We start from the raw sequence: 24,422 nt of genomic DNA, 5'->3' as shown, positions 1-24,422 counted from the left end.
AGGGTTTGGGGGGGGATTTAGGGGGGTCCCGAGGAGGTTTGGGGGGGGTCTGGGATCGCAGGGGGGGTTACTGGGAGCACTGGGAGCACTGGGGGGGTTACTGGGAGCACTGGGGGGTTACTGGGAGCTCGGGGGGGTTACTGGGAGCTCGGGGGGGGTTACTGGGAGCACTGGGATGATTTTGGGGGGGGTTACTGGGAGCACTGGGGGGTTACTGGGAGCGGGAGGGAGTTACTGGGAGCGCAGGGTGAGAGTTACTGGGAGCCACTGGTTTGAACTGGGAATGGGGCAGAGGTTACTGGGGGGTGGGGGAGGGGACACTGGGTTGAACTGGGGCGGCCCCGCCCCCTCCCAGGGGGAATTTTTTGGGCAATTTTTGGGCGATTTTGGGGTTGTGAAAGAGGCGGGAGGGGGGGGTGAAAGGTGAGGGAGGGGGCGTGGCCACGCAAAGAGGGGCGGGACTTAGGGAAATCACGTGGGAGAGTGGGCGTGGCTTCATTATGCCCGCGTGAGAATGGGCGGGGCTTGCGTAAACTCAATCTGGGGGTACTGGGATGAACTGGGAGGAACTGGGAGGAACTGGGATCGCACCTCCAATGGCGTCCCCATGTCCCCGTGTCCCATCTCAGCTGCTTTAACCAAATAAACCCCAAAATCCGGGTTTTTTCACCCAAAATTCAGGGGTTTTTTCACCCAAAATTCAGGGGTTTTTTCACCCAAAATCCGGGTGTTTTGGTCCAAAATTCAGGATTTTCTCCCGAAATTGCGCGTCCCTCGCTAAATTGAGGGTGTCCCCCCAAAAAATGGGGTGCGGGGTTAAAAGGCGCCGGCGGGATTCGAACCCGGGTCTTCCCGTTTACTTTAATCAGGTATTTTAACCAAATAAACCCCTAAAAATCGGGGGTTTTCACCCAAAATCCGGATTTTTTTCCCCAAAACTCGTTGTTTTCCCCCCAAATAGAATATCTAGCATGAAACTGGGGGTGTTCCCCCCAAAAAATGGGGTGCCCCATAAAAGGCACAGGCAGGATTCGAACCTGCAACCTCCCTTTAACTTTAATCAGGGATTTTAACCATATAAACCCCCTAAAATTCAATTTTTTTCCTCAAAATTCGGGGTTTTTTTCCCAAAATTTTGAATTTCCCCCCCCAAAGTGTCCTGCATTAAACAGGGGGTGTCCCCCCAAAAATTGGGGGTGTCCTCCCCAAAAATGGGGTGCCCCATAAAAGGCACCGGCGGGATTCGAACCCGCGACCTCCCGGTTACTTTAACCAAATAAACGCCCAAAATCCGGGGTTTTTTCCCCAAAATTCGGGGTTTTTTCCCAAAATTCGGGGTTTTTTTTCCCCAAATTTCGAGATTTTTCCCCCAAGTTCATTGATAACTCACACACATTTCTATTGGTGTTAATGAAGCTCATACATATTACAAAGCTGAGCTCGTGATTGGTTAAACACACGTGAATCAACCACGCCCACTCCTATTAATAATCGATAATAATGAATAATAAATAATCGAATGATTATTTTGGTTCCACGTTCACATTCCTGTGGCCGTTCCACCTGGGCCATCTTCGTTTTCCTGGCAAAAGATTCTCTCCCCCATCCTCACGTTGCAGCAAAGGTCACCGCGAGCCTTGGCAGTGATTGTGACACTCAGGTGACACTCAGGTGACACACAGGTGACACTCAGGTGACACTCAGGTGACACTCAGGTGACACAGGTGACACAGGTGACACAGGTGCCATCAGATGGAGATGTTCTCAGTGACACAGGTGACACAGGTGACACCCAGGTGACACTCAGGTGACACACAGGTGACACTCAGGTGACACACAGGTGACACAGGTGACACCCAGCTCAGATGGAGATGCTCTCGGTGACGCAGGTGACACTCAGGTGACACAGGTGACACAGGTGACACTCAGGTGACACAGGTGCCATCCGATGGAGATGCTCTCAGTGACACAGGTGACACAGGTGACACTCAGGTGACACAGGTGACACCGGTGACACAGGTCCCTCAGATTGAGATGCTCTCGGTGACACAGGTGACACAGGTGACACACAGGTGACACACAGGTGACACAGGTGACACTCAGGTGACACTCAGGTGACACCCAGGTGACACCCAGGTGACACAGGTGACACCCAGCTCAGATGGAGATGCTCTCGGTGACACAGGTGACACTCAGGTGACACTCAGGTGACACTCAGGTGACACCCAGCTCAGATGGAGATGCTCTCGGTGACACCCAGGTGACACAGGTGACACCCAGGTGACACAGGTGACACAGGTCCCTCAGATGGAGATGCTCTCGGTGACACAGGTGGCACTCAGGTGACACTCAGGTGACACTCAGGTGACACAGGTGACACCCAGCTCAGATTGAGATGCTCTCGGTGACACAGGTGACACACAGGTGACACTCAGGTGACACAGGTGACACAGGTGACACCCAGCTCAGATTGAGATGCTCTCAGTGACACAGGTGACACACAGGTGACAGGTGACACTCAGGTGACACCCAGGTGACACAGGTGACACACAGCTCAGATGGAGATGCTCTCGGTGACGCAGGTGACACACAGGTGACACACAGGTGACACACAGGTGACACCCAGCTCAGATGGAGATGCTCTCGGTGACACAGGTGACACACAGGTGACACCCAGGTGACATAGGTGACACCCAGCTCAGATGGAGATGCTCTCGGTGACGCAGGTGACACAGGTGACACTCAGGTGACACAGGTGACACACAGGTGACACTCAGGTGACACACAGGTGACACCGGTGACACAGGTCCCTCAGATGGAGATGCTCTCGGTGACGCAGGTGGTGGTTGATGACACAGGTGACACTCAGGTGACACTCAGGTGACACAGGTGACACCCAGCTCAGATTGAGATGCTCTCGGTGACGCAGGTGACACAGGTGACACACAGGTGACACTCAGGTGACACACAGGTGACACAGGTCCCTCAGATTGAGATGCTCTCGGTGACACAGGTGGGCTCCAGGTAGGGGTAGGGCAGCTCCAGCTCCGCGTTCCGGGCCCGGATCCGCTCCGAGATCTCGGCCAGGCGGGACCGGAACGAGGCCAGGAGAGCGCGGGGGGCGGGGCCAGAGAGGAGATCCTGGGCCCGGGAACCCAGGGGACGCTGGGGACACCAGAGGGACAGGGGGGACATCAGAGGGGCAGGGGGGACATTGGGGACATCGGGGACATTGGGGACATTGGGGACGTTGGGGACATTGGGGGGATTTGGGGACATTGGGGACGTTGGGGACATTGGGGACGTTGGGGACATTGGGGGGATTTGGGGACATTGGGGACATTGAGGGGATTGGGGACACTGGGGATGTTGGGGATGTTGGGGACACTGGGGACATCAGAGGGACAGGGGGGACATCAGAGGGGCAGGGGGGACATTGGGGACATTGGGGACACTGGGGACGTTGGGGATGTTGGGGATGTTGGGGACACTGGGGACATCAGAGGGACATTGGGGGGATTGGGGACATTGGAGACATCGAAGGGGACATCAAAGCCTGGGGTCACTGTGGGTGTTACAAGCCCCCAGTGACCCTGTCCCCTCCTCAATGTCCCCAATGTCCCCAATGTCCCCAGTGCCATTTTTCCCAATTTCTCCCATTTTTTCCCATTGTTCCCCATTTTCCCCCAATGTCCCCAACATCCCCAATGTCCCCATTAATGTCCCCAATGTCCCCAATGGTGTCCCCAGTGGTGTCCCCAATCCCCCAACAGTGTCCCCAGTGGTGTCCCCAATGGTGTCCCCAGTGTCCCCAATGACCCCAGTGTCCCCAGTGTCCCCAATGTCCCCAATGTCCCCATTGCTGTCCCCAATGGTGTCCTCAGTATTGTCCCCAATGGTGTCCCCATTGCTGTCCCCAATTTCCCCAATCCCCCCAATTTCCCCAGTGTCCCCAATCCCCCCAGTGTCCCCACTGTCCCCAATGCTGTCCCCAGTGGTGTCCCCACTGTCCCCAGTCCGCCCAGTGTCCCCAGTGTCCCCAGTGGTGTCCCCAACGCTGTCCCCAGTGGTGTCCCCAATCCCCCCAATGTCCCCAATGTCCCCAGTGTCCCAAATCCCCCCAGTGTCCCCCGTGTCCCCAATCCCCCCACTGTCCCCAATGTCCCCAATGCTGTCCCCAGTGGTGTCCTCAATGGTGTCCCCAGTGTCCCCATTGTCCCCAATCCCCCCATTGTCCCCAGGGCTGTCCCCAGGGGTGTCCCCAGTGCTGTCCCCAGTGGTGTCCCCAATCCCCCCAATCCCCCCAGTGTCCCCACTGTCCCCAGCGCTGTCCCCACTGCTGTCCCCAGGGGTGTCTCACCATCTCCCCGCCCTCGTAGCTGACCACGCTCAGCAGGGCCAGCAGGGCCCCGGTGGCCTCGGGGCAGGGCAGGGTGGCCACCAGCAGCTCCTCGGTGGCCTCGGCCGCGCTGGCCGGCGGCGGCCGCTGCAGCGTCCCCGGCGTGTTGGGCATCCAGGCCGCGTAGTCGTACTGGGGGAGGGGACAGCGGGGTCACCCGGGGGTCACCTGGGGTCACCTGGGGGTCACCAATCCCTAAACTGTTCTGGGGATTACCTGGGGTCACCCAGGGGTCACCAATTCTTAAACTGTCCTGGGGGTCACCTGGGGGTCACTGTCCCCAAAACTGACCTGGGGTCACGTGGGGTCACCCGCAGTCACCTGGGGGTCACCCGGGGTCACCTCAGGTCAGCTGGGGTCACCTGGGGGTCACCAATCCATAAAATGTCCTGGGGGTCACCTGGGAGTTACCTGGGGGTCATTGTCCCCAAAACTGACCTGGGGTCACCTGGGGGTCACTTGGGGGTCACCTGGGGTCACCTGGGGAGGGTCACCCACCCTAAACTGCCCTTGGGTCACCTGGGGTCACCTGGAGGTCACTGACCCCAAAACCGCCCTGGGGTCACCTGAGGGTCACAGGGGTCACTCAGATCCCACGGGGCCACCTGGGGGTGCCACACGTCCCCGTCCTTGGTGGCCACGCTCGGGTGAGTCCCTGCCCACGGTGTCCCCAATGTCCCCAATGTCCCCAATGTCCCCAGTGTCCCCCCAGTGTCCCCCCAGTGTCCCCCAGTGTCCCCAGTGTCACCTGGCCGCTGTTGACGGCCGCGTGCCGGGCGGAGCAGCAGAAGATGATCATGGTCAGGAACTTGACCAGCTCAGGGCGGCTGCAGAGCTTGGAAGGGAACCCTGGGGACAGAGGGGACACTGAGGGGACACTGGGGACACTGGGGGGATTGGGGACATTGGGGGGACATTGGGGACATTGGGGACACTGGGGGGATTGGGGACATTGGGGACATTGGGGACATTGAGGGGGTTGGGGACATTGGGGATATTGGGGACAGAGGGGACAGTGAGAGGACATTGGGGACACTGGGGGGATTGGGGACATTGGGGGGACATTGGGGACATTGGGGACACTGGGGGGATTGGGGACATTGGGGACATTGAGGACATTGAGGGGATTGGGGACATTGGGGACATTGGGGGGACATTGGGGACACTGGGGGGATTTGGGACATTGGGGACATTGGGGGACACGGGTGACCTCACCCAACGGGGGGTGGCACGCCCCAGGTGATGTCACACACTGTGGAGGTGTCACTGAACGTGGCGATGTCACCATGGTGGGGACGTCACTGGACGTGGGTGTCACCCACCATGATGACGTCACCCACAACAATGACGTCACCCATCACAGTGATGTCACTCCCCCACCCATGGTGACGTCACCCACCACAGTGATGTCACCCCCCACCCATGGTGACGTCACCCATCACGGTGATGTCACCCCCCCCATGGGGACATCACCCACCCCAGGCCCCCCCACCACGTCACCACCCAGGCCCTGGACATGGACGTGAGCGGGGCCACCCCATGCCATGACCGTGACCGTGACCGTGACCGTGCCATGCCATGATCATGATTTGACCATGATTTGACCATGACCATGCCATGACCATGACCATGACCATGACCATGACCATGACCATGACCGTGACCATGATTTGACCATGACCATGCCATGACCACGACTTAACCATGACCATGACCATCACCATGACTTGACCGTGACCGTGACTTGACCTTGACCATGACCATAACCATGACCACAACCATGACTTGACCATGCCATGACCACAACTATGACCATGACAATGACCATGCCATGACCATGACTTGACCTTGACCATGACCACGTCCATGACCATGCCATGCCATGACCACAACCATTACTATGGCCATGACCATGACCATGCCAAGACCACAACCATGACCGTGCCATGACCATCACCATCACCATGTCCAAGCCGTGACCCTGACCATGACCACAACCATGTCCATGACCATGACCATGACCACAACCATGACCACAACCACATCCATGACCATCACCATCACCACGACCATGCCATGACCATGACCATGACCACAACCATGACCACAACCATGACCATCCCAATGCCATGACCATGTCTTGACCATGCCATGACTTGACCACGTCCATGACCATGACCATGACTGTGTCTTGACCACAACCATGCCATGACCATGCCATGACCATGACCACGTCCATCACCACGACCATGACTTGACCATGACCATGACCACGTCCATGACCACAACCACGACCACGCCATGACCACGTCCATGCCATGACCATGACCACGTCCATGCCATGACCATCACCACAACCATGACTTGACCATGACCATGACCATGACCACGTCCATGCCATGATCATGTCCATACCATAACCATGACCATGACCACATCCATGACCACGTCCACACCATGACCATGATTTGACCATCACCATCACCATCACCATGACTCGACCATGACCACGACTTGACCACAACCGTGACCATGACTTGACCACGCCCATCACCCATCACCCATGACCGCCACACCCCTGTGTCCCCCCAGCTGTCCCTGTCACCCCCCGGTGTCCCCTACCGCTCTTCTCGTTGCCGAGGACGCCGTAGGTGAAGATCTCGCCCACCCACTCCTGCAGCTCCTCATCCTCGGCCACCTCCTGGTCCTCGGCGTAGAAGAGCGCCACGATCCCCTCCACGTAGCTGGGACACCGCGGGGACACCGGTGACATTCAGGGACACCGGTGACACGCAGGTGGCCGCCCACCCCATGGCCCTGTCCCCGTGTCCCCACCATCGCTGATGTCCCCGTCCCCGTGGCCCTGTCCCTGTTGTCACCTCCCTGGGGTCCTTGTCCCCATCCTCACTGTCCCTTTTGTCCCCACCCGCGTCGATCCCAGCCCGGTGTCCCTACTGTCCCCGTTGTCCCCATTGTCCCCACTGTCCCCCTCCCATTGTCCCCATTGTCCCCACTGTCCCCATCCCATTGTCCCCATTGTCCCCATTGTCCCTACTGTCCCCACTGTCCCCCTCCCATCGTCCCCACTGTCCCCATCCCATTGTCCACATCGTCCCCACTGTCCCCACCTCCATGTCCCCACTGTCCCCATCCTATTGTCCCCACCATCCCATCCCATCCCATTGTCCCCATTGTCTCCATTGTCCCCATCTCCGTGTCCCCACCTCTGCTACCTCTCTGTCCTCACTGTCCCCACCCCATTGTCCCCATTGTCCCCACCACTGCCACCTCCCTGTCCTGCTGTCCCCTCAGTCTCCCCAGCTGTCCCCACCTGTGGGTGGCGCCCCAGATGTCCCCTCAGTGTTCCTTCAGTGTCCCCTCAGTGTCCCCTCCCTGTCCCCAGTGTCCCCACCTGTGGATAGCGCCCCAGATGTCCCCATTGTCCCCTCAGTGTCCCCACCTGTGGATGTTCCCCCATTGTCCCCACCTGTGGATGTCCCCTCAGTGTCCCCTCAGTGTCCCCATTGTCCCCTCAGTGTCTCCACCTGTGGATGGCGCCCCAGATGTCCCCATTGTCCCCTCAGTGTCCCCATTGTCCCCTCAGTGTCCCCATTGTCCCCACCTGTGGATGGCGCCCCAGATGTCCCCTCAGTGTCCCCTCAGTGTCCCCATTGTCCCCTCAGTGTCCCCATTGTCCCCACCTGTGGATGGCGCCCCAGATGTCCCCTCAGTGTCCCCTCAGTGTCCCCATTGTCCCCTCAGTGTCCCCATTGTCCCCACCTGTGGATGGCGCCCCAGATGTCCCCTCAGTGTCCCCATTGTCCCCTCAGTGTCCCCACCTGAGGATGGCTCCCCAGATGTCCAGCGCGTCATCCCTGTAGTGGTAGCCGGGGATGTCCCCAACCCCGCGCTCGGCCACGTCGTCGGGGACACAGAGCTCACGGAGCGTCAGCGCCGCCGTGCCCCGGGCCACCAGCGCCAGCGTCCCCTCCCGGCCCACCGAGGTGGCCTGGGGACAATGACACCCATCAGTGTCACCCTCAGTGTCACCTGTGTCCCCTCCCGGCCCACCGAGGTGGCCTGGGGACAGGGACACCCATCAGTGTCACCATTGTCACCCTCAGTGTCACCTGTGTCCCCTCCCGGCCCACTGAGGTGGCCTGGGGACAATGACACCCATCAGTGTCATCCTCAGTGTCACCTGTGTCACCTCCTGACCACTGAGGTGGCCTGGGGACGGGGACACCCATCGGTGCCACCCTCAGTGTCACCCTCAGTGTCCCCAGTGTCACCTTTGTCCCCTCCCGGCCCACCGAGGTGGCCTGGGGACAGGGACACCCATCAGTGTCACCATTGTCACCCTCAGTGTCACCAGCGTCCCCTCCCGGCCCACCGAGGTGGCCTGGGGATGGTGACACCACTCAGTGTCACCCTCAGTGTCACCTGTGTCACCTCCTGACCACTGAGGTGGCCTGGGGACAGGGACACCCATCGGTGCCACCCTCAGTGTCACCCTCAGTGTCCCCTCCTGGACAGTGCCACCCTCAGTGTCCCACTGGCCTGGCTTGGGGACAGTGGCACCCCTCAGTGTCACCCTCAGTGTCACCCTCAGTGTCACCCTCAGTGTCCCCAGTGTCACCTCCCAGCCCACCGAGGTGGCCTGGGGACAGTGCCACCCCTCAGTGTCACCCTCAGTGTCCCCAGTGTCCCCTCCCGGACAGTGCCACCCCTCAGTGTCACCCAGGTGTCCCCAGGGGGAACCCAGGTGTCCAGGTGACACCGAGAGGGACCAACATGCCCTGGTGCCACCAGAGGGACACAGGTGACAACCAGGTGACAGCCAGGTGACAGCCAGGTGCCCCAGGTGCCCCAGGTGACACACAGGTGACACTCAGGTGACACACAGGTGACACTCAGGTGACAGGTGCCACAGGTGCCACAGGTGACACTCAGGTGACACTCAGGTGACACTCAGGTGCCTCAGGTGCCCCAGGTGACACTCAGGTGACACTCAGGTGACACTCAGGTGCCAGGTGTGTCCCCTCACCTGGTCGATGATGCCGCCGGGGTTCAGCAGCGTCTCCCGGGCCAGGATGTTGATGTGGAAGGTGAAACGCAGGTGGGGGAGGAGCAGCTGGGGACAGGGGGGACATTGGGGACATTGGGGACATTGGGGACATTGGGGACATTGGGGACATTGAGGGGATTGGGGACATTGGGGACAGGGGGGACATTGGGGACATTGGGGACAGTGGGGGGATTGGGGACAATGGGGGGACACTGGGGACAGTGGGGGGACATTGAGGACACTGGGGGGACATTGGGGGGATTTGGGAAATTTGGGGATTTTTGGGATATTTGGGGACATTGGGGACATTGGGGGACATTGGAGGAATGGGGACACTGAGGGGACATTGGGGACACTGGGGGCATTGGGGACATTGGGGACGCTCAGGGGACATTGGGGACATTGGGGACATTGGGGGGACATTGGGGACATCGGGGACAGTGGGGACATTGGGGGGACATTGGGGACATTGGGGACACTGAGGGGACATTGGGGACATTGGGGACCTTGGGGGGATTTGGTAAATTTGGGGACATTGGGGACACTGGGGAGGGTATTTTGGGTGGGTTTGGGGTATTTGGTGCAGTTTTTGGGCTCAGGGTTGGGATTTTTGGACCGGGATTTCGGGGTGCAGTTTCCGGGGTCGGGGTGCATTTTTTGGGGTCGGGGTGCAGTTTCTGGGGTCTGTGTGCCGTTTTTGGGGTACCTGGTGCACGGGGTGCGCGGTGGGCAGGTGAAGGGTTTGGGTGCAATTTCTGGGGTCAGGGTTGGGATTTCAGGGTGCATTTTCTGGGGTCGGGGTGCATTTTTTGGGCTCAGGGTTGGGATTTTTGGGCTCAGGGTTGGGATTTTGGGGTCAAGTTTGGGGATTTTGGGACGGGGATTTCGGGGTGCAGTTTCCGGGGTCAGGGTTGGGATTTCGGGATGGGGATTTCGGGGTGCAGTTTCTGGGGTCAGGGTGCATTTTTTGGGGTACCTGGTGCACGGGGTGCGCGGCGGGCAGGTGAAGGGTTCGAGTTGATTTTGGGTGCAGTTTTTGGGCTCAAGGTTGGGATTTTGGGGTCAGGGTTGGGGATTTTGGGGTCAGGGTTGGAGATTTTGGGACGGGGATTTCAGGGTGCAGTTTCTGGGGTCAGGGTTGGGATTTTTGGGCTCAGGGTTGGGATTTTGGGCTCAGGGTTGGGATTTTGGGATGGGGATTTCAGGGTGCAGTTTTTGGGCTCAGGGTTGGGATTTTTGGGGTCAGGGTTGGGATTTTTGGGGTCAAGGTTGGGAATTTCGGGACAGGGATTTCGGGGTGCAGTTTCTGGGGTCAGGGTTGGGATTTTTGGACGGGGATTTCGGGGTGCATTTTTTGGGCTCAGGGTTCATTTTTTGGGGTACCTGGTGCACGGGGTGCGCGGCCGGCAGGCGCTGGGTGGCCACGGCGAAGGCCTCGGCCAGGAAGTGGCCGTGCAGCAGGTGCGTCACCATCTCGTGCAGAACAAAGTGCGCGCCCCTCACCCACAGCTTGGCCAGAGCCCACCCAGAGCCCCCCGGGACGAAGATCGGGGACCCCGGCCCGGGGCGCTGGGACAGCTGGGGGGACAGAGGGGGACATTGGGGACATTGGGGACAGCAGGGGGACATTAGGGACATTGGGGGCATTGGGGACATTGGGGGCATTGGGGACATTGGGGTCAGCAGGGGGACATTGGGGGCATCATGGGGGTGACAGGGGTCAGGGGACCCCGGCCCGGGGCGCTGGGACAGCTGGGGGGACAGAGGGGACACTGGGGACATTGGGGACAGCAGGGGGACACTGGGGACATTGGGGGCATTGGGGACATTGGGGACGTTGGGACATTGGGGACAGCAAGGGGACATTGGGGGCATCATGGGGACAGCAGGGGGACACTGGGGGCATTGGGGACATTGGGGGCATTGGGGACACTGGGGACACTGGGGATATCAGGGGGACATTGGGGTCAGCAGGGGGACATTGGGGACACTGGGGACATTGGGAACATCATGGGGACATCAGGGGGACATCACGGGGACATTGGGGACACTGGGGACATTGGGGACATTGGGGACATCACAGGGGTGACAGGGGTCAGGGGACCCCGGCCCGGGGCGCTGGGACAGCTGGGGGGGACAGAGGGGACATCAGGGGGACATTGGGGACATCAGGGAGACATTGGGGGCACTGGGGACACTGGGGACACTGGGGACAGCAGGGGGACACTGGAGGCATTGGGGACATTGGGGACACTGAGGTCAGCAGGGGGACATTGGGGACACTGGGGATATCAGGGTCACAATGGGGACATTGGGGACAGCAAGGGGATGACAGGGGGACATTGAGGTCAGCAGGGAGACATTGGGGGCACTGGGGACACTGGGGACAGCAGGGGGACACTGGGGGCATTGGGGGCATTGGGGACATTGGGGACATCACGGGGATGACAGGGGGACATTGAGGTCAGCAGGGGGACATTGGGGACACTGGTGACATTGGGGACACTGGGGACATCACAGGGACATCATGGGGGCATTGGGGACATTGGGGGCACTGAGGGGACACTGGGGACATTGGGGACATCACGGGGGTGACAGGGGGACGTTGGGGTCAGCAGGGGACATTGGGGACACTGGGGACACTGAGGGGACACTGAGGGGACACTGGGGACAGGGGACCCCATCCCAGGGTGCTGGGACAGCTGCAGGGGGGACAGAGGGGACATCGGGGACATTGGGGACATCACGGTGACATTGGGGTCAGCAGGGGGACATTGGGGACACTGGGGACATTTGGGGCCATTTGGGGACAAGGGGTGAGACATGAAGGACATTTGGGGAGACTGAGAGGACATTTGGGGATATTTGGGGACATTTGGGGACATTTGGGGACACCTGGGGGCCGTACCTGGATGGCCACGGGCAGGAGGCGGCCGTGGGGGCTGAGCCAGAGCAGGCACAGGGGGGCGGCCACGAACTGGGGGCGGCCCCCGATGGTGCCCGTGGGGAGCCCCTCGAGCAGCGCGTAATCGGCCAGGAAGAGACGGCCGGCCTGCGCCCCAAAAACGGGGACACCCCGAAAACGGGGACAGCCCGGAAATGGGAAAGGTCAGACACCCCGAAAATGGGACACGGAAATGGGAAATGTCAGACACCCCGGAAATGGGGACACGCCGAAATGGGAAACGTCAGACACCCCGGAAATGGGGACACCCGGAAATGGGGACACGGGAATGGGAAACATCAGACACCCCGGAAATGGGGACACCCCGAAATGGGAAATGTCAGACAACCCAGAAATGGGGACACGGGAATGGGAAAGGTCAGACACCCCGAAAACGGGGACACAGAAATGGGGACACTCTGAAAATGGGGACATGGAAATGGGAAATGTCGGACACCTGGAAATGGGGACGCGCGGAAATGGGGACATGGAAATGAGGACACCATAAAACGGGGACACGGGGATGGGAAACGTCAGACACCTCGAAAATGGGGACATGGAAATGGAGACACCCAAAATGGGGACATTGAAATGGGAAATGTCAGACACCCCGGAAATGGGGACACCCGGAAATGGGGACACGGGAATGGGAAACATCAGACACCCAAAAATGGGGACACCCGGAAATGGAGACACCCAAAAATGGGGACATGGAAATGGGGACACCATAAAATGGGGACATGGGAATGGGAAACGTCAGACACCCCAAAAATGGGGACACCCCGAAATGGGAAATGTCAGACACCCCAAAAATGGGGACATGGAAATGGGAAACGTCAGACACCCCGAAAACGGGGACACCCCGAAAATGGGAAATGTCAGACACCCCGGAAATGGGACACGGAAATGGGAAATGTCAGACACCCCGGAAACGGGGACATGGGAATAGGAAATGTCAGACACCCTGAAAATGGGAAATGTCAGACACCCCGGAAATGGGACATGGAAATGGGAAACGTCAGACACCCCAAAAATGGGGACAGGGAAATGGGGACACCCGGAAATGGGGACACGGAAATGGGAAAGGTCAGACACCCCGAAAACGGGGACAGGGAAATGGGGACACCCAAAATGGGAAACGTCAGACACCCCGAAAATGGGGACACCTGGAAATAGGAAAAGTCAGACAACCCGGAAATGGGGACATGGAAATGGGAAATGTCAGACACCCCAAAAATGGGGACATGGAAATGGGAAATGTCAGACACCCCGAAAGCGGGGACACCTGGAAACAGGGACACCCAAAATGGGAAACGTCAGACACCCCGGAAATGGGGACACCCAAAATGGGGACACGGGAATGAGAAATGTCAGACACCCCGGAAATGGGGACACCCGGAATTGGGAAACGTCAGACACCCCGAAAACGGGGACACCCAAAAATGGGGACACGGGAATGGGGACACCCGAAAATGGGGACCCCCCGAAAATGGGGACACCCCGAAAATGGAGACACCCAAAAATGAGGACATTGGAATGGGAAACGTCAGACACCCCGAAAATGGGGACCCCAAAAAATTCGGTGTCCCTCACCTCCATCTCCCGGCTCAGCGAGGTCCCTGTGCCCAGGCTCGGGGCCACCATGGCCTTGGGGTTTGTTTGGGGTGGTTTTGGGGTTTTTGGGGTGGGTTTTTGGGGTATTTTGGGCTATTTCTGGGTGTTTCAGAGTCCCTCACCTCCATCTCCCACTGCAGCAAGGTCCCTGTGCCCAGGCTCGGGGCCACCACGGCCTCGGGGTTTCTTTGGGGTGGTTTTGGGGTTTTTGGGGTATTTTGGGGCAGTTTTTGGGGTGGGTTTTTGGGGTATTTTGGGGTGATTTTGGTGTTTTAGGGTCCCTCACCTCCATCTCCCGCTGCAGCGAGGTCCCTGTGCCCAGGCTCGGGGCCACCATGGCCTCGGGGTTAGTTTGGGGTATTTTGGGGCAGTTTTTGGGGTATTTTGGGCTATTTCTGGGTGTTTTAGGGTCCCTCACCTCCATCTCCCGCTGCAGCGAGGTCCCTGTGCCCAGGCTCGGGGCCACCATGGCCTCGGTCACCGGGAAGTTGGGGGGCAGGCGGGGGCAGCGGCGCAGCAGGACGGGGTTCACCCCGCTCAGGAACTGCTCCCCGAAAAACGCGTCCGACTGCCAGTGCCGCACCACGTACTCTGGGGACACCAGCGGGGACGTTGGGGACACTTGGGGACACCTTGGGGACATTGGGGGACAGCACTGGGGACACCTTGGGGACATCCGGGGACACCTCCAGGGCATCTGGAGACAGCTTGGGGACATCATGGGGAGACCTCAGGAACACCTTGGGGACATTGGGGACATTTGGGGACATCATTGGGGACATCGGGGATACCTTGGGGACACCTGGGGAGATCTCAGGAACACATTGGGGACATTTGGGGACATTGGGGATACCCGGGGAGACCTCAGGAACACCTTGGGGACATTGGAGACACCTGGGGTCACCTTGGGGACACCTCGGGGACACCTGGGGACGGCTGAAGCCTCTTGATGACCTTGGATGACCCTTGGGGACACCCGAGGACACCTTTGGGGGCACCTTTGGGGACACTTGGAGACATCCAGGGACATCTCGAGGAGACCTCGGGGACACCTTGGGGACAATTCTTGGACACCTGAAGGCACCTGGGGACACCTGGGGCACTTTGGGGACACTTGGGGACATTTTGGGACACCAGGGGACACCGGGGGAGGGGCACCCACCGCTGATGGGGGTCCCGGGACCCTCGAGCGCTGCCCGAACGTCCCCAAAGCTGCGCCAGGAACCCCCGGAACGGAGCCCCCGGAGCCGGATCCGGATCTGCCTGAGGGGACATTGAGGGGACATTGGGGGGACATTGGGGACATTGGGGACATTGAGGGGACATTGGGGACATTGGGGGTGTTGGGGACAATGGGGGTGTTGGGGACATTGGGGACACCCAAGGACAAAGAGATGGGTGGGGGTGGCTGGGACCCTCGATGACCCCATTGACCCCCGTTGCCCCCCATTGGCCCTCATTGACCCCAATTAACCCCCACTGACCCCCATTGACCCCCAATGACCCCCGTTGACCCCCCATGACCCCCGTTGACCACCATTGACCCCCATTGACCCCATTGACCCCATTGACCCCCAATGACCCCCGTTGACCCCATTGACCCCATTGACCCCCGTTGACCCCATTGACCCCCAGTGACCCCCATTGATCCCCATGGCCCCCACTGACCCCCGTTGACCCCCAATGACCCCCATTCCCCTCCATTGACCCCCATTGAGTCCCATTGACCCCAATTAACCCCCATTGACCCCCATTGACCACTGTTGACCCCCATTGACCCCATTGACCCCCATTACCCCCAATGGCCCCATTGACCCCTGTGGACCCCCAATGACCCCCGTTGACCCCCATTGACCCCGTTGACCCCCAATGACCCCCGTTGACCCCCATTGACCCCTGTTGACCCCCAATGACCTCCGTTGACCTCCATTGACCCCCATTGACTCCCAATTACCCCCATTGCCCCCCACTGACCCCCAATGACCCCCATTGACCCCATTGACCTCCATTGACCCCCATTGACTCCCAATTAACCCCCATTGACCCCATTAACCCCCATTGACCCCATTGACCCCCATTGACCACCATTGACCCCCAGTGACCCCCATTGATCCCCATGGCCCCCATTGACCCCCGTTGACCCCCATTGACCCCCGTTGACCCCGGTTGGCCTCCATTGACCCCCGTTGACCCCCGTTGACCCCGTTGGCCCCGTCGGTGTCACTGACGCGGCGGCGGCGCGCGCGGCCAATTGGGCGCGGTGCCCCAGGGGGAAGCTCAGTGTGGGTGACAGCTCCGGGGGCGGGGCCTGTGACGTCACCGACTGCCCCTCTGACGTCATCTCTGGGGGCGTGGCCGGCGGGGGTGGCCACGGGCACAGGGCCGGGGGCAGCGCCCGGAGACACCAGGGCCAGCCCGGGGCGTAGGGAGCCCACCTGGACACAGTGACCAGGAGTGACCACGAGTGACCACGAGTGACCAGGAGTGACCACTGGTGACCATGAGTGACCACGAGTGACCGGGAGTGACCACTGGTGACCATGAGTGACCACGAGTGACCAGCAGTGACCAGGAGAGACCAGGAGTGACCACGAGTGACCAGGAGTGACCACGAGTGACCACAAGTGACCACTGGTGATCAGGAGAGACCAGGAGTGAGCAGCAGTGACCACAAGTGACCACTGGTGACCACGAGTGACCATGAGAGACCAGGAGAGACCAGGAGAGACCAGGAGTGACCACGAGTGACCAGGAATGATCAGGAGTGACCAGGAGTGACCATGAGTGACCATGAAAGACCATGAGTGACCGTGAGTGACCATGAGTGACCACCACCAGTAAACCTCCCAGTGCTCACCAGTAACCACCAGTGACTGCCCAGTGACCACCAGTGACCACCAGTGACCACCAGTCCCTCCCAGTCCCCTCCCAGCCCCTCCCAGTTTGTCCCAGTTCCCCCCAGTCCCCTCCCAGTCCCTCCCAGTCCCTCCCAGTTTGTCCCAGTTTGTCCCAGTCCGCACTCGAAGCTCTCCCGCCGCTCTCTCCGCTCCTCCTGGCGCTGCTGCAGCAGCTCCGGCACCCGGGCGGCGTCACGGGGAGTGCGGGCTGGGGACAGAGAGGGGACATTGGGGACATTGGGGACAATGGGGACATTGGGGGGACATTGGGGGGATTGGGGACATTGGGGACATTGGGGACAATGAGGGGACATTGGGGACAATGAGGGGACACTGGGTTCCTTCACAATCCCCCCAATGTCCCCAAATGTCCCCAGTCCCTTTGTCTCCCTAATTTCCCCCATTTTTTCCAATGTCCCCAAATGTCCCCATTAATGTCCCCAACGTCCCCAATCCCATTTTCTCAGTTTTCCCCCTTTTTTCCCCTTTTTCCCTTTTCTTTGCTCAATGTCCCCCCAACATCCCCAAAGTGGCCCCAAAGTGTCCCCAAACATCCCCAAATCCCCCCAATGTCCCCAATGTCCCAGTGTCCCCAGTATCCCCAATGTCCCCCCAATGTCCCCTCGATGTCCCCGCTGTCCCCAGTGTCCCCCCAATGTCCCCCCAATGTCCCCTTGATGTCCCCAATGTCCCCCCAATGTCCCCCCAATGTCCCCCCAATGTCCCCAATGTCCCTGCTGTCCCTGCTGTCCCCAATGTCCCCAATGTCCCAATGTCCCCTAGATGTCCCCGCTGTCCCCAATGTCCCCCCAGTGTCCCCAGTCCCCCCGATATCCCCAATGTCCCAATGTCCCCAATCCCCCCAATGCCCCCCAATGTCCCCAATGTCCCCAGTCCCCCCCCAATGTCCCCAATGTCCCTGCTGTCCCCAATGTCCCCAATGTCCCCCCAGTGTCCCCGTACCTGTCCCCTCGCGCAGCTCCAGGTCGCCGCTCTCCAGCCAGCGGTGGCAGGGGAAGGTGGCCCTGGGGACGTCCCCATCGTCCCCGGCCGCGTCCCCGACGTCCCCCGAGATGTCCCGGATGTCCCCGGGGGCGTCCCCGGCGCTGTCCCCGGGCAGGGGCCCGGTCACGGTGACGCTGGCGCAGAACCAGCGGTCGGGGACCAGGGACAGCAGCGGCTCCTTGTGCAGGCGCAGGGACAGCAGCGTCCCCAGGGGCCGGGGACAGGTGACCTCCAGCCACAGCGTCTGGGACAGGGACACCTGGGTCACACCTGGGTCACACCTGAGTGTCACCTGTGTGTCACCTGTCCTGTCACACCTGTCCTGTGTCACCTGTGTCACCCACAGTGTCTGTGACGGGGACAGCAGCGTCCCCAGGGGCCGGGGACAGGTGACCTCCAGCCACAGGGTCTGGGACAGGGACACCTGGGTCACACCTGGGGCACCTGGCACACCTGTGTGTCACCTGTGTCACCTGTGTCACCCACAGTGTCTGTGACAGGGACAGCAGCGTCCCCAGGGGCCGGGGACAGGTGACCTCCAGCCACAGGGTCTGGGACAGGGACACCTGGGTCACACCTGGGGCACACCTGTGGCACCTGTCCTGTCACACCTGTCCTGTGTCACCTGTGTCACCTGCTGTGTCACCTGTGTCACCCACAGTGTCTGTGACAGGGACACCTGGGTCACACCTGGGGCACACCTGTGTCACCTGTGCCACCTGTCACACCTGTCCTGTCACACCTGAGTGTCACCTGAGTGTCACCTGTGCCACCTGTCACACCTGTCCTGTGTCACCTGTGTCACCCACAGCGTCTGGGACAGGGACACCTGGGTCACACCTGTGTCACCTGTCCTGTCACACCTGTCCTGTGTCCCCTGTGTCCCCTGTGTCCCCTGTGTCACCTCCTGGGTCACCTCTTGTGTCACCCCCTGTCCCCTCTCATCCTCACCAGGGCTCCCAGTGCCCCCAGTTCCGGCCCAGTGCTCCCAGTTTGTGATTCCCAGTCCCCTCCAGTCCCTCCCAGTCCCTCCCAGTATAAACCAGTCCATCCCAGTGCCCCAGTTTGTCATTCCCATAGCTCCCAATCCTATCCCACTTCCCTCCCAGTCCCCCCCAGTCCCTCCCAGTCCCACCCCAGTCCCTCCCAGTGCCATCCCAGTGCCCCAGTTTGTCATTCCCATAGCTCCCAGTCCCTCCCAGTATAAACCAGTCCCTCCCAGTCCCGTTCCAGTCCCCTCCCAGTATAAACCAGTGCCCCAGTTTGTCATTCCCATAGCTCCCAATCCTATCCCAGTCCCTCCCAGTCCCATCCCAGTATAAACCAGTGCCCCCCAGTTCCTCCCAGTCCCCCCCAGTCCCTCCCAGTCCCATCCCAGTCCCTCCCAGTATAAACCAGTTCCTCCCAGTCCCTCCCAGTCCCATCCCAGTCCCTCCCAGTGCCTCAGTTTGTCATTCCCATAGCTCCCAGTCCCTCCCAGTCCCCATCCCAGTCCCATCCCAGTATGAACCAGTTCCTCCCAGTCCCATCCCAGTGCCTCAGTTTGTCATTCCTATAGCTCCCAGTCCCCCCCAGTCCCTCCCAGTTCCCTCCCAGTGCCATCCCAGTCCCTCCCAGTCCCTCCCAGTATAAACCAGTCCCCATCCCAGTCCCTCCCAGTCCCTCCCAGTATAACCCAGTCCCATCCCAGTCCCTCCCAGTATAACCCAGTCCCCATCCCAGTCCCATCCCAGCTCCTCACGTGTCCGGGCCGCAGGCGGTGCCGGGGCCACCCCAGGAGCCACCGCGGGCTCGCGCCGCGCGTCCCCGCCAGGCTCAGGGTGACCGCGCCCAGGGTGCCCCCCCCGCACTGCGCGCCCGTGGCGACCCCGAGCCGGTACCGCGCCCCTCCCCCCCCGGAACCGGGCACCCCCGGACCGGAACCGGGCACCGCCGCCCCTCCCCCACCGGAACCGGGCACCCCCGGACCGGAACCGGGCACCGCCGCCCCTCCCCCACCGGAACCGGGCACCCCCGGACCGGAACCGGGCACCGCCGCCCCTCCCCCACCGGAACCGGGCACCCCCGGACCGGAACCGGGCACCCCCGCCCCTCCCCCACCCGGACCGGAAACCGCCTGGGACGCCAGGGTCACGCAGGGGTCACGCAGGGGTCACGCAGGGGTCACGCAGGGGGGTCCTGAATGGTCTTTAGGGGTCCTGGGGTCACCCAGGGGTCACCCAGGGGTCCTTGGGGGTCCTTGAGGGGTTTTGGGGTCCCTGGGGGGTCCTGAGGGTCACCCAGGGGTCACTCAGGGTCACCCAGGGGTCACTCAGGGGTCACCCAGGGGTCACCCAGGGGTCCCTGGGGGTCCTTGTGGGGTTTTGGGGGGATTTTGGGGTCCCCTGGGGATTTGAGGGGGTCCCTTGGGGGGTCCTTGAGGGGTTTTGGGGTTCCCGGGGGTTCTTGGGGGGGTTTTGGGGGGGTCCCTGGGGGTCTCCCAATCCTGGGGGGTCCCTGGAGGGTTTTGGGGGGGTCCCTGGGGGTCCCTGGGAGTTCCTTGGGAGTCCCTGAGGCTCTCCCGGGGTTCCCTGAAGTTTTTGGGGTCCCCGGGGGTTTTGGGGGTCCCTGAGTGTCCTTGGGGGGTCCCCTGGGGGGGTCCTTGAGGGTTTTGGGGTCTTTGGGGGGTCCCTGAGGGTCTCCCGAGGGGTTTTGGGGTCCTTGAGGTTTTTGGGGGTCCCTGGGGGAGTCCCTGGGGGTTTTGGGGGTCCCTGGGTGGTCTCAGGGGGGTTTTGGGGTCCTTTTAGCGATTTTGGGGTTCCCCAGGGATTCCTGGGGATGCCTGGGGGGTTTAGGGGGGTCCCTGTGGGAGTTTTGGGGTCCCTGGGGGTCCCTGTGGGGTTTTTGGGGGTCTCTGGGGTTCCCGGGGGTCCTGGGGGGGGGTTTTGGGGGTTTTGGGGGGGTCCCCGGGGGTCCCTGTGGGGTTTTTGGGGGTCCCCGGGGGTTTTTGGGGGGGTCCCTGGGGGTCTCCCGGTCCTGGGGGGGTCCCTGGGGGTCCCTCGGCGGCTCCGGAGTCCCTCGGGCGCGGCTGCTCCCAGTAACAGCTCCCAGTGCTCCCAGTGCTCCCAGTAACAGCTCCCAGTGCTCCCAGTAACAGCTCCCAGTGCTCCCAGTGCTCCCAGTGCTCCCAGTAACAGCTCCCAGTAACAGCTCCCAGTGCTCCCAGTCCGGCCCAGTTCCCGCCCAGTTCCCGCCCAATCCATCCCAGTTCCATCCCAGCCCCTCCCAGTTTGTCCCAGTCCCTCCCAGTCCCCTCTCAGTTTCCCCCCAGTTCCCGCCCAGTTCCCGCCCAGTTCCATCCCAGTCCCTCCCAGTTTCCCCCCAGTTCCTGCCCAGTTCCATCCCAGTTTGTCCCAGTCCCTCCCAGTCCCTCCCAGTGCTCCCAGTCCGGCCGGTCAGGGCACTCCCGGCCCCAGGAATGTCCCAGTCCCTCCCAGTCCCTCCCAGTTCCATCCCAGTTTCACCACTGCTCCCAGTCTGACCAGTTCCAGCCCTGCCGGCCTCAGCCACCCCCGCACCAGGCACGCCCCAGTTCATCCCAGTCCATCCCAGTTCATCCCAGTTCATCCCAGTCCATCCCAGTCCCCTCCAGTCCATCCCAATCCATCCCAGTCCATCCCAGTCCATCCCAATCCATCCCAGTTCATCCCAGTTCATCCCAGTCCATCCCAGTTCATCCCAGTCCCTCCCAGTCCATCCCAGTTCAACCCAGTTCATCCCAGTCCCTCCCAGTTCATCCCAATCCATCCCAGTCTATCCCAGTCCATCCCAGTCCATCCCAGTCCATTCCCAGTCCATCCCAGTCCATTCCCAGTTTATCCCAGTCCATCCCAGTATATCCCAGTTTGTCCCAGTTCCATCCCAATCCATCCCAGTCCATCCCAGTTCCTCCCAGTCCATCCCAGTCCATCCCAGTCCATCCCAGTCCCTCCCAGTTCATCCCAGTTCCATCCCAGTCCATCCCAGTTCCATCCCAATCCATCCCAGTTCCTCCCAGTTCATCCCAGTTCATCCCAGTCCATCCCAGTTCCATCCCAGTCCATCCCAGTTTCATCCCAGTCCCCTCCAGTCCATCCCAGTCCATCCCAGTCCCTCCCAGTCCATCCCAGTTCAACCCAGTTCATCCCAGTCCCTCCCAGTTCATCCCAATCCATCCCAGTCCATCCCAGTCCATCCCAGTCCATCCCAGTTCTTTCCCTGGGTGTGTCCCACCTCCACCCAGTACAGACCAGTACAGACCAGTACAGACCAGTACAGACCAATACAGACCAGTGTGCCCAGTACTGCTCCACCGACACCTTTATTGACACCAGTAACAGCTCCCAGTATAGACCAGTAACAGCTCCCAGTACAGAATAACATTCCCAGTATGGACCAGTAACACTCCAGTACAGACCAGTAAGAGCTCCCAGTATAGACCAGCAACAGCTTCCAATACATAATAACATTCCCAGTATAGACCAGTAACAGCCCCCAGTATGGCCCAGTAACAGCTCCCAGTATAGACCAGTAAGAGCTCCCAGTATGGACCAGTACAGCCCAGTACCAGCCCCCAGTACAGACCAGTAACAGCTCCCAGTACAGCCCAGTACAGACCAGTAATGCTCCAGTATAGGCCAGTACAGACCAGTAAGAGCTCCCAGTATAGACCAGTAAGAGCTCCCAGTACAGACCAGTACAGACCAGTAACAGCCCCCAGTAAAGCTCAGTCATGGCTCCCAGTACAGACCAGTAACAGCGCCCAGTTCAGACCAGTACAGACCAGTACCAGCCCCCAGTATGGCCCAGTAAGAGCTCCCAGTACAGACCAGTACGAGCTCCCAGTACAGACCAGTACAGACCAGTAACAGCTCCCAGTACAGACCAGTAACAGCTCCCAGTACGGACCAGTAACAGCTCCCAGTACGGACCAGTACAGACCAGTAACAGCTCCCAGTACAGACCAGTAACAGCTCCCAGTACGGACCAGTAACAGCTCCCAGTACGGACCAGTAACAGCTCCCAGTACGGACCAGTAACAGCTCCCAGTACAGACCAGTACAGACCAGTACCAGCTCCCAGTACAGCCCAGTCCAGCCCAGTGCCATACTGGGAACCCACCCACCCCCCCATGGCGACGCTGCTCTCGATCCTGGGGTAACTTTGGGCTATTTTGGGGCATTTTGGGGCATTTTGGGGCATTTCAGGAGATTCCACATTGGCCACGCTGCCCTCCATGCTTGGGGCTGGGTTTGGGGGAATTTTGGGGGATTTGGGGGAATTTTGGGGGATTTTGGGGCATTTTTGGGGGTATTTTGGAATATTTCGGGGATATTTTGGGGTGGATTTTTGGGTATTTCGGGGATATTTTTGGGGGTGTATTTTGGGGTATTTCTGGGATATTTTTGGATATTTTTGGGTGGATTTTGGGGAAAATGCTGGGATATTTTGGGATATTTTTTGGGTGGATTTTGGGGTGATTTTGGGATATTTTTGGGGTGTATTTTGGGATATTTCTGGGATATTTTGGGGGTGTATTTTGGGGTGATTTTGGGATATTTTTGGGGTGTATTTTGGGGTATTTCTGGGATATTTTTGGGGTGTATTTTGGGGTATTTCTGGGATATTTTTGGGGTGTATTTTGGGGTATTTCTGGGATATTTTCGGATATTTTTTGGGTGGATTTTGGGGTGATTTTGGGATATATTTGGGGGTGTATTTTGGGATATTTCTGGGATATTTTGGGGTGTATTTTGTGGTAATTCTGGGATATTTTTGGATATTTTTTGGGTGTATTTTGGGATATATTTGGGGGTGTATTTTGGGGTATTTCTGGGATATTTTGGGGTGTATTTTGTGATAATTCTGGGATATTTTTGGGTGGATTTTGGGGTATTTTGGGGATATTTTTGGGGTGTATTTTGGGGTATTTCTGGGATATTTTTGGGGTGTATTTCTGGGATATTTCTGGGATATTTTTGGATATTTTTTGGGTGGATTTTGGGGTGATTTTGGGATATATTTGGGGGTGTATTTTGGGGTATTTCTGGTATATTTTTGGGGTGTATTTTGGGGTATTTCTGGGATATTTTGGGGGTGTATTTTGGGATATTTCTGGGATATTTTGGGGGTGTATTTTGGGATATTTCTGGGATATTTTTTGGGTGATTTTGGGGTATTTCTGGGATATTTTCGGATATTTTTTGGGTGGATTTTGGGGTGATTTTGGGATATATTTGGGGGTGTATTTTGGGGTATTTCTGGCATATTTTTGGATATTTTTTGGGGTGATTTTGGGGTATTTCGGGCTGTCTCAGATGGCCACGCTGTTCTCGATGTTCTCGGGGTCCAGGTAGGGGTAGGGCTGTTTTGGGGTGATTTGGGGATATTTTTTGGGGGGGATTTTGGGATATTTCTGGAATATTTTGGGATATTTTTTGTGTGGATTTTTGAGTGGTTTTGGGATATTTTTGGGGG

General features: G+C 59.4%; 2 protein-coding genes across 2 annotated transcripts; both read right to left on the bottom strand.

Moving 5' to 3' along the window:
* Positions 1–835: 835 nt before the first annotated feature.
* Positions 836–23,078, bottom strand: LOC139586525 (polyunsaturated fatty acid lipoxygenase ALOX15B-like). Its single transcript, XM_071420023.1, has 15 exons — positions 23,018–23,078; positions 19,669–19,865; positions 17,886–18,171; positions 17,046–17,130; positions 16,254–16,460; positions 15,188–15,288; positions 14,312–14,616; positions 12,376–12,519; positions 10,851–11,045; positions 9,447–9,533; positions 8,239–8,408; positions 7,022–7,143; positions 5,148–5,248; positions 4,361–4,531; positions 836–3,165 (listed from the first exon to the last, which is right to left on the bottom strand). Exons 1-15 carry the CDS (start codon positions 23,076–23,078, stop codon positions 2,986–2,988), a joined length of 2,412 nt encoding a protein of 803 aa, XP_071276124.1. The 3' UTR covers positions 836–2,985.
* Positions 22,243–24,258, bottom strand: LOC139586524 (uncharacterized; the record flags this gene model as incomplete). Its single annotated transcript, XM_071420022.1, has 1 exon — positions 22,243–24,258. A coding segment is annotated over one exon (1,110 nt), but the record flags the coding sequence as incomplete, so codon positions are not given.
* Positions 24,259–24,422: the final 164 nt, after the last annotated feature.

This window comes from Agelaius tricolor, unplaced genomic scaffold, assembly GCF_023055355.1.
Source record: "Agelaius tricolor isolate 1412-34295 unplaced genomic scaffold, bAgeTri1.0.p SCAF_120, whole genome shotgun sequence".
Classification (NCBI taxonomy): domain Eukaryota; kingdom Metazoa; phylum Chordata; class Aves; order Passeriformes; family Icteridae; genus Agelaius; species Agelaius tricolor.
This window is presented reverse-complemented; position numbering and strand designations above follow the sequence as displayed.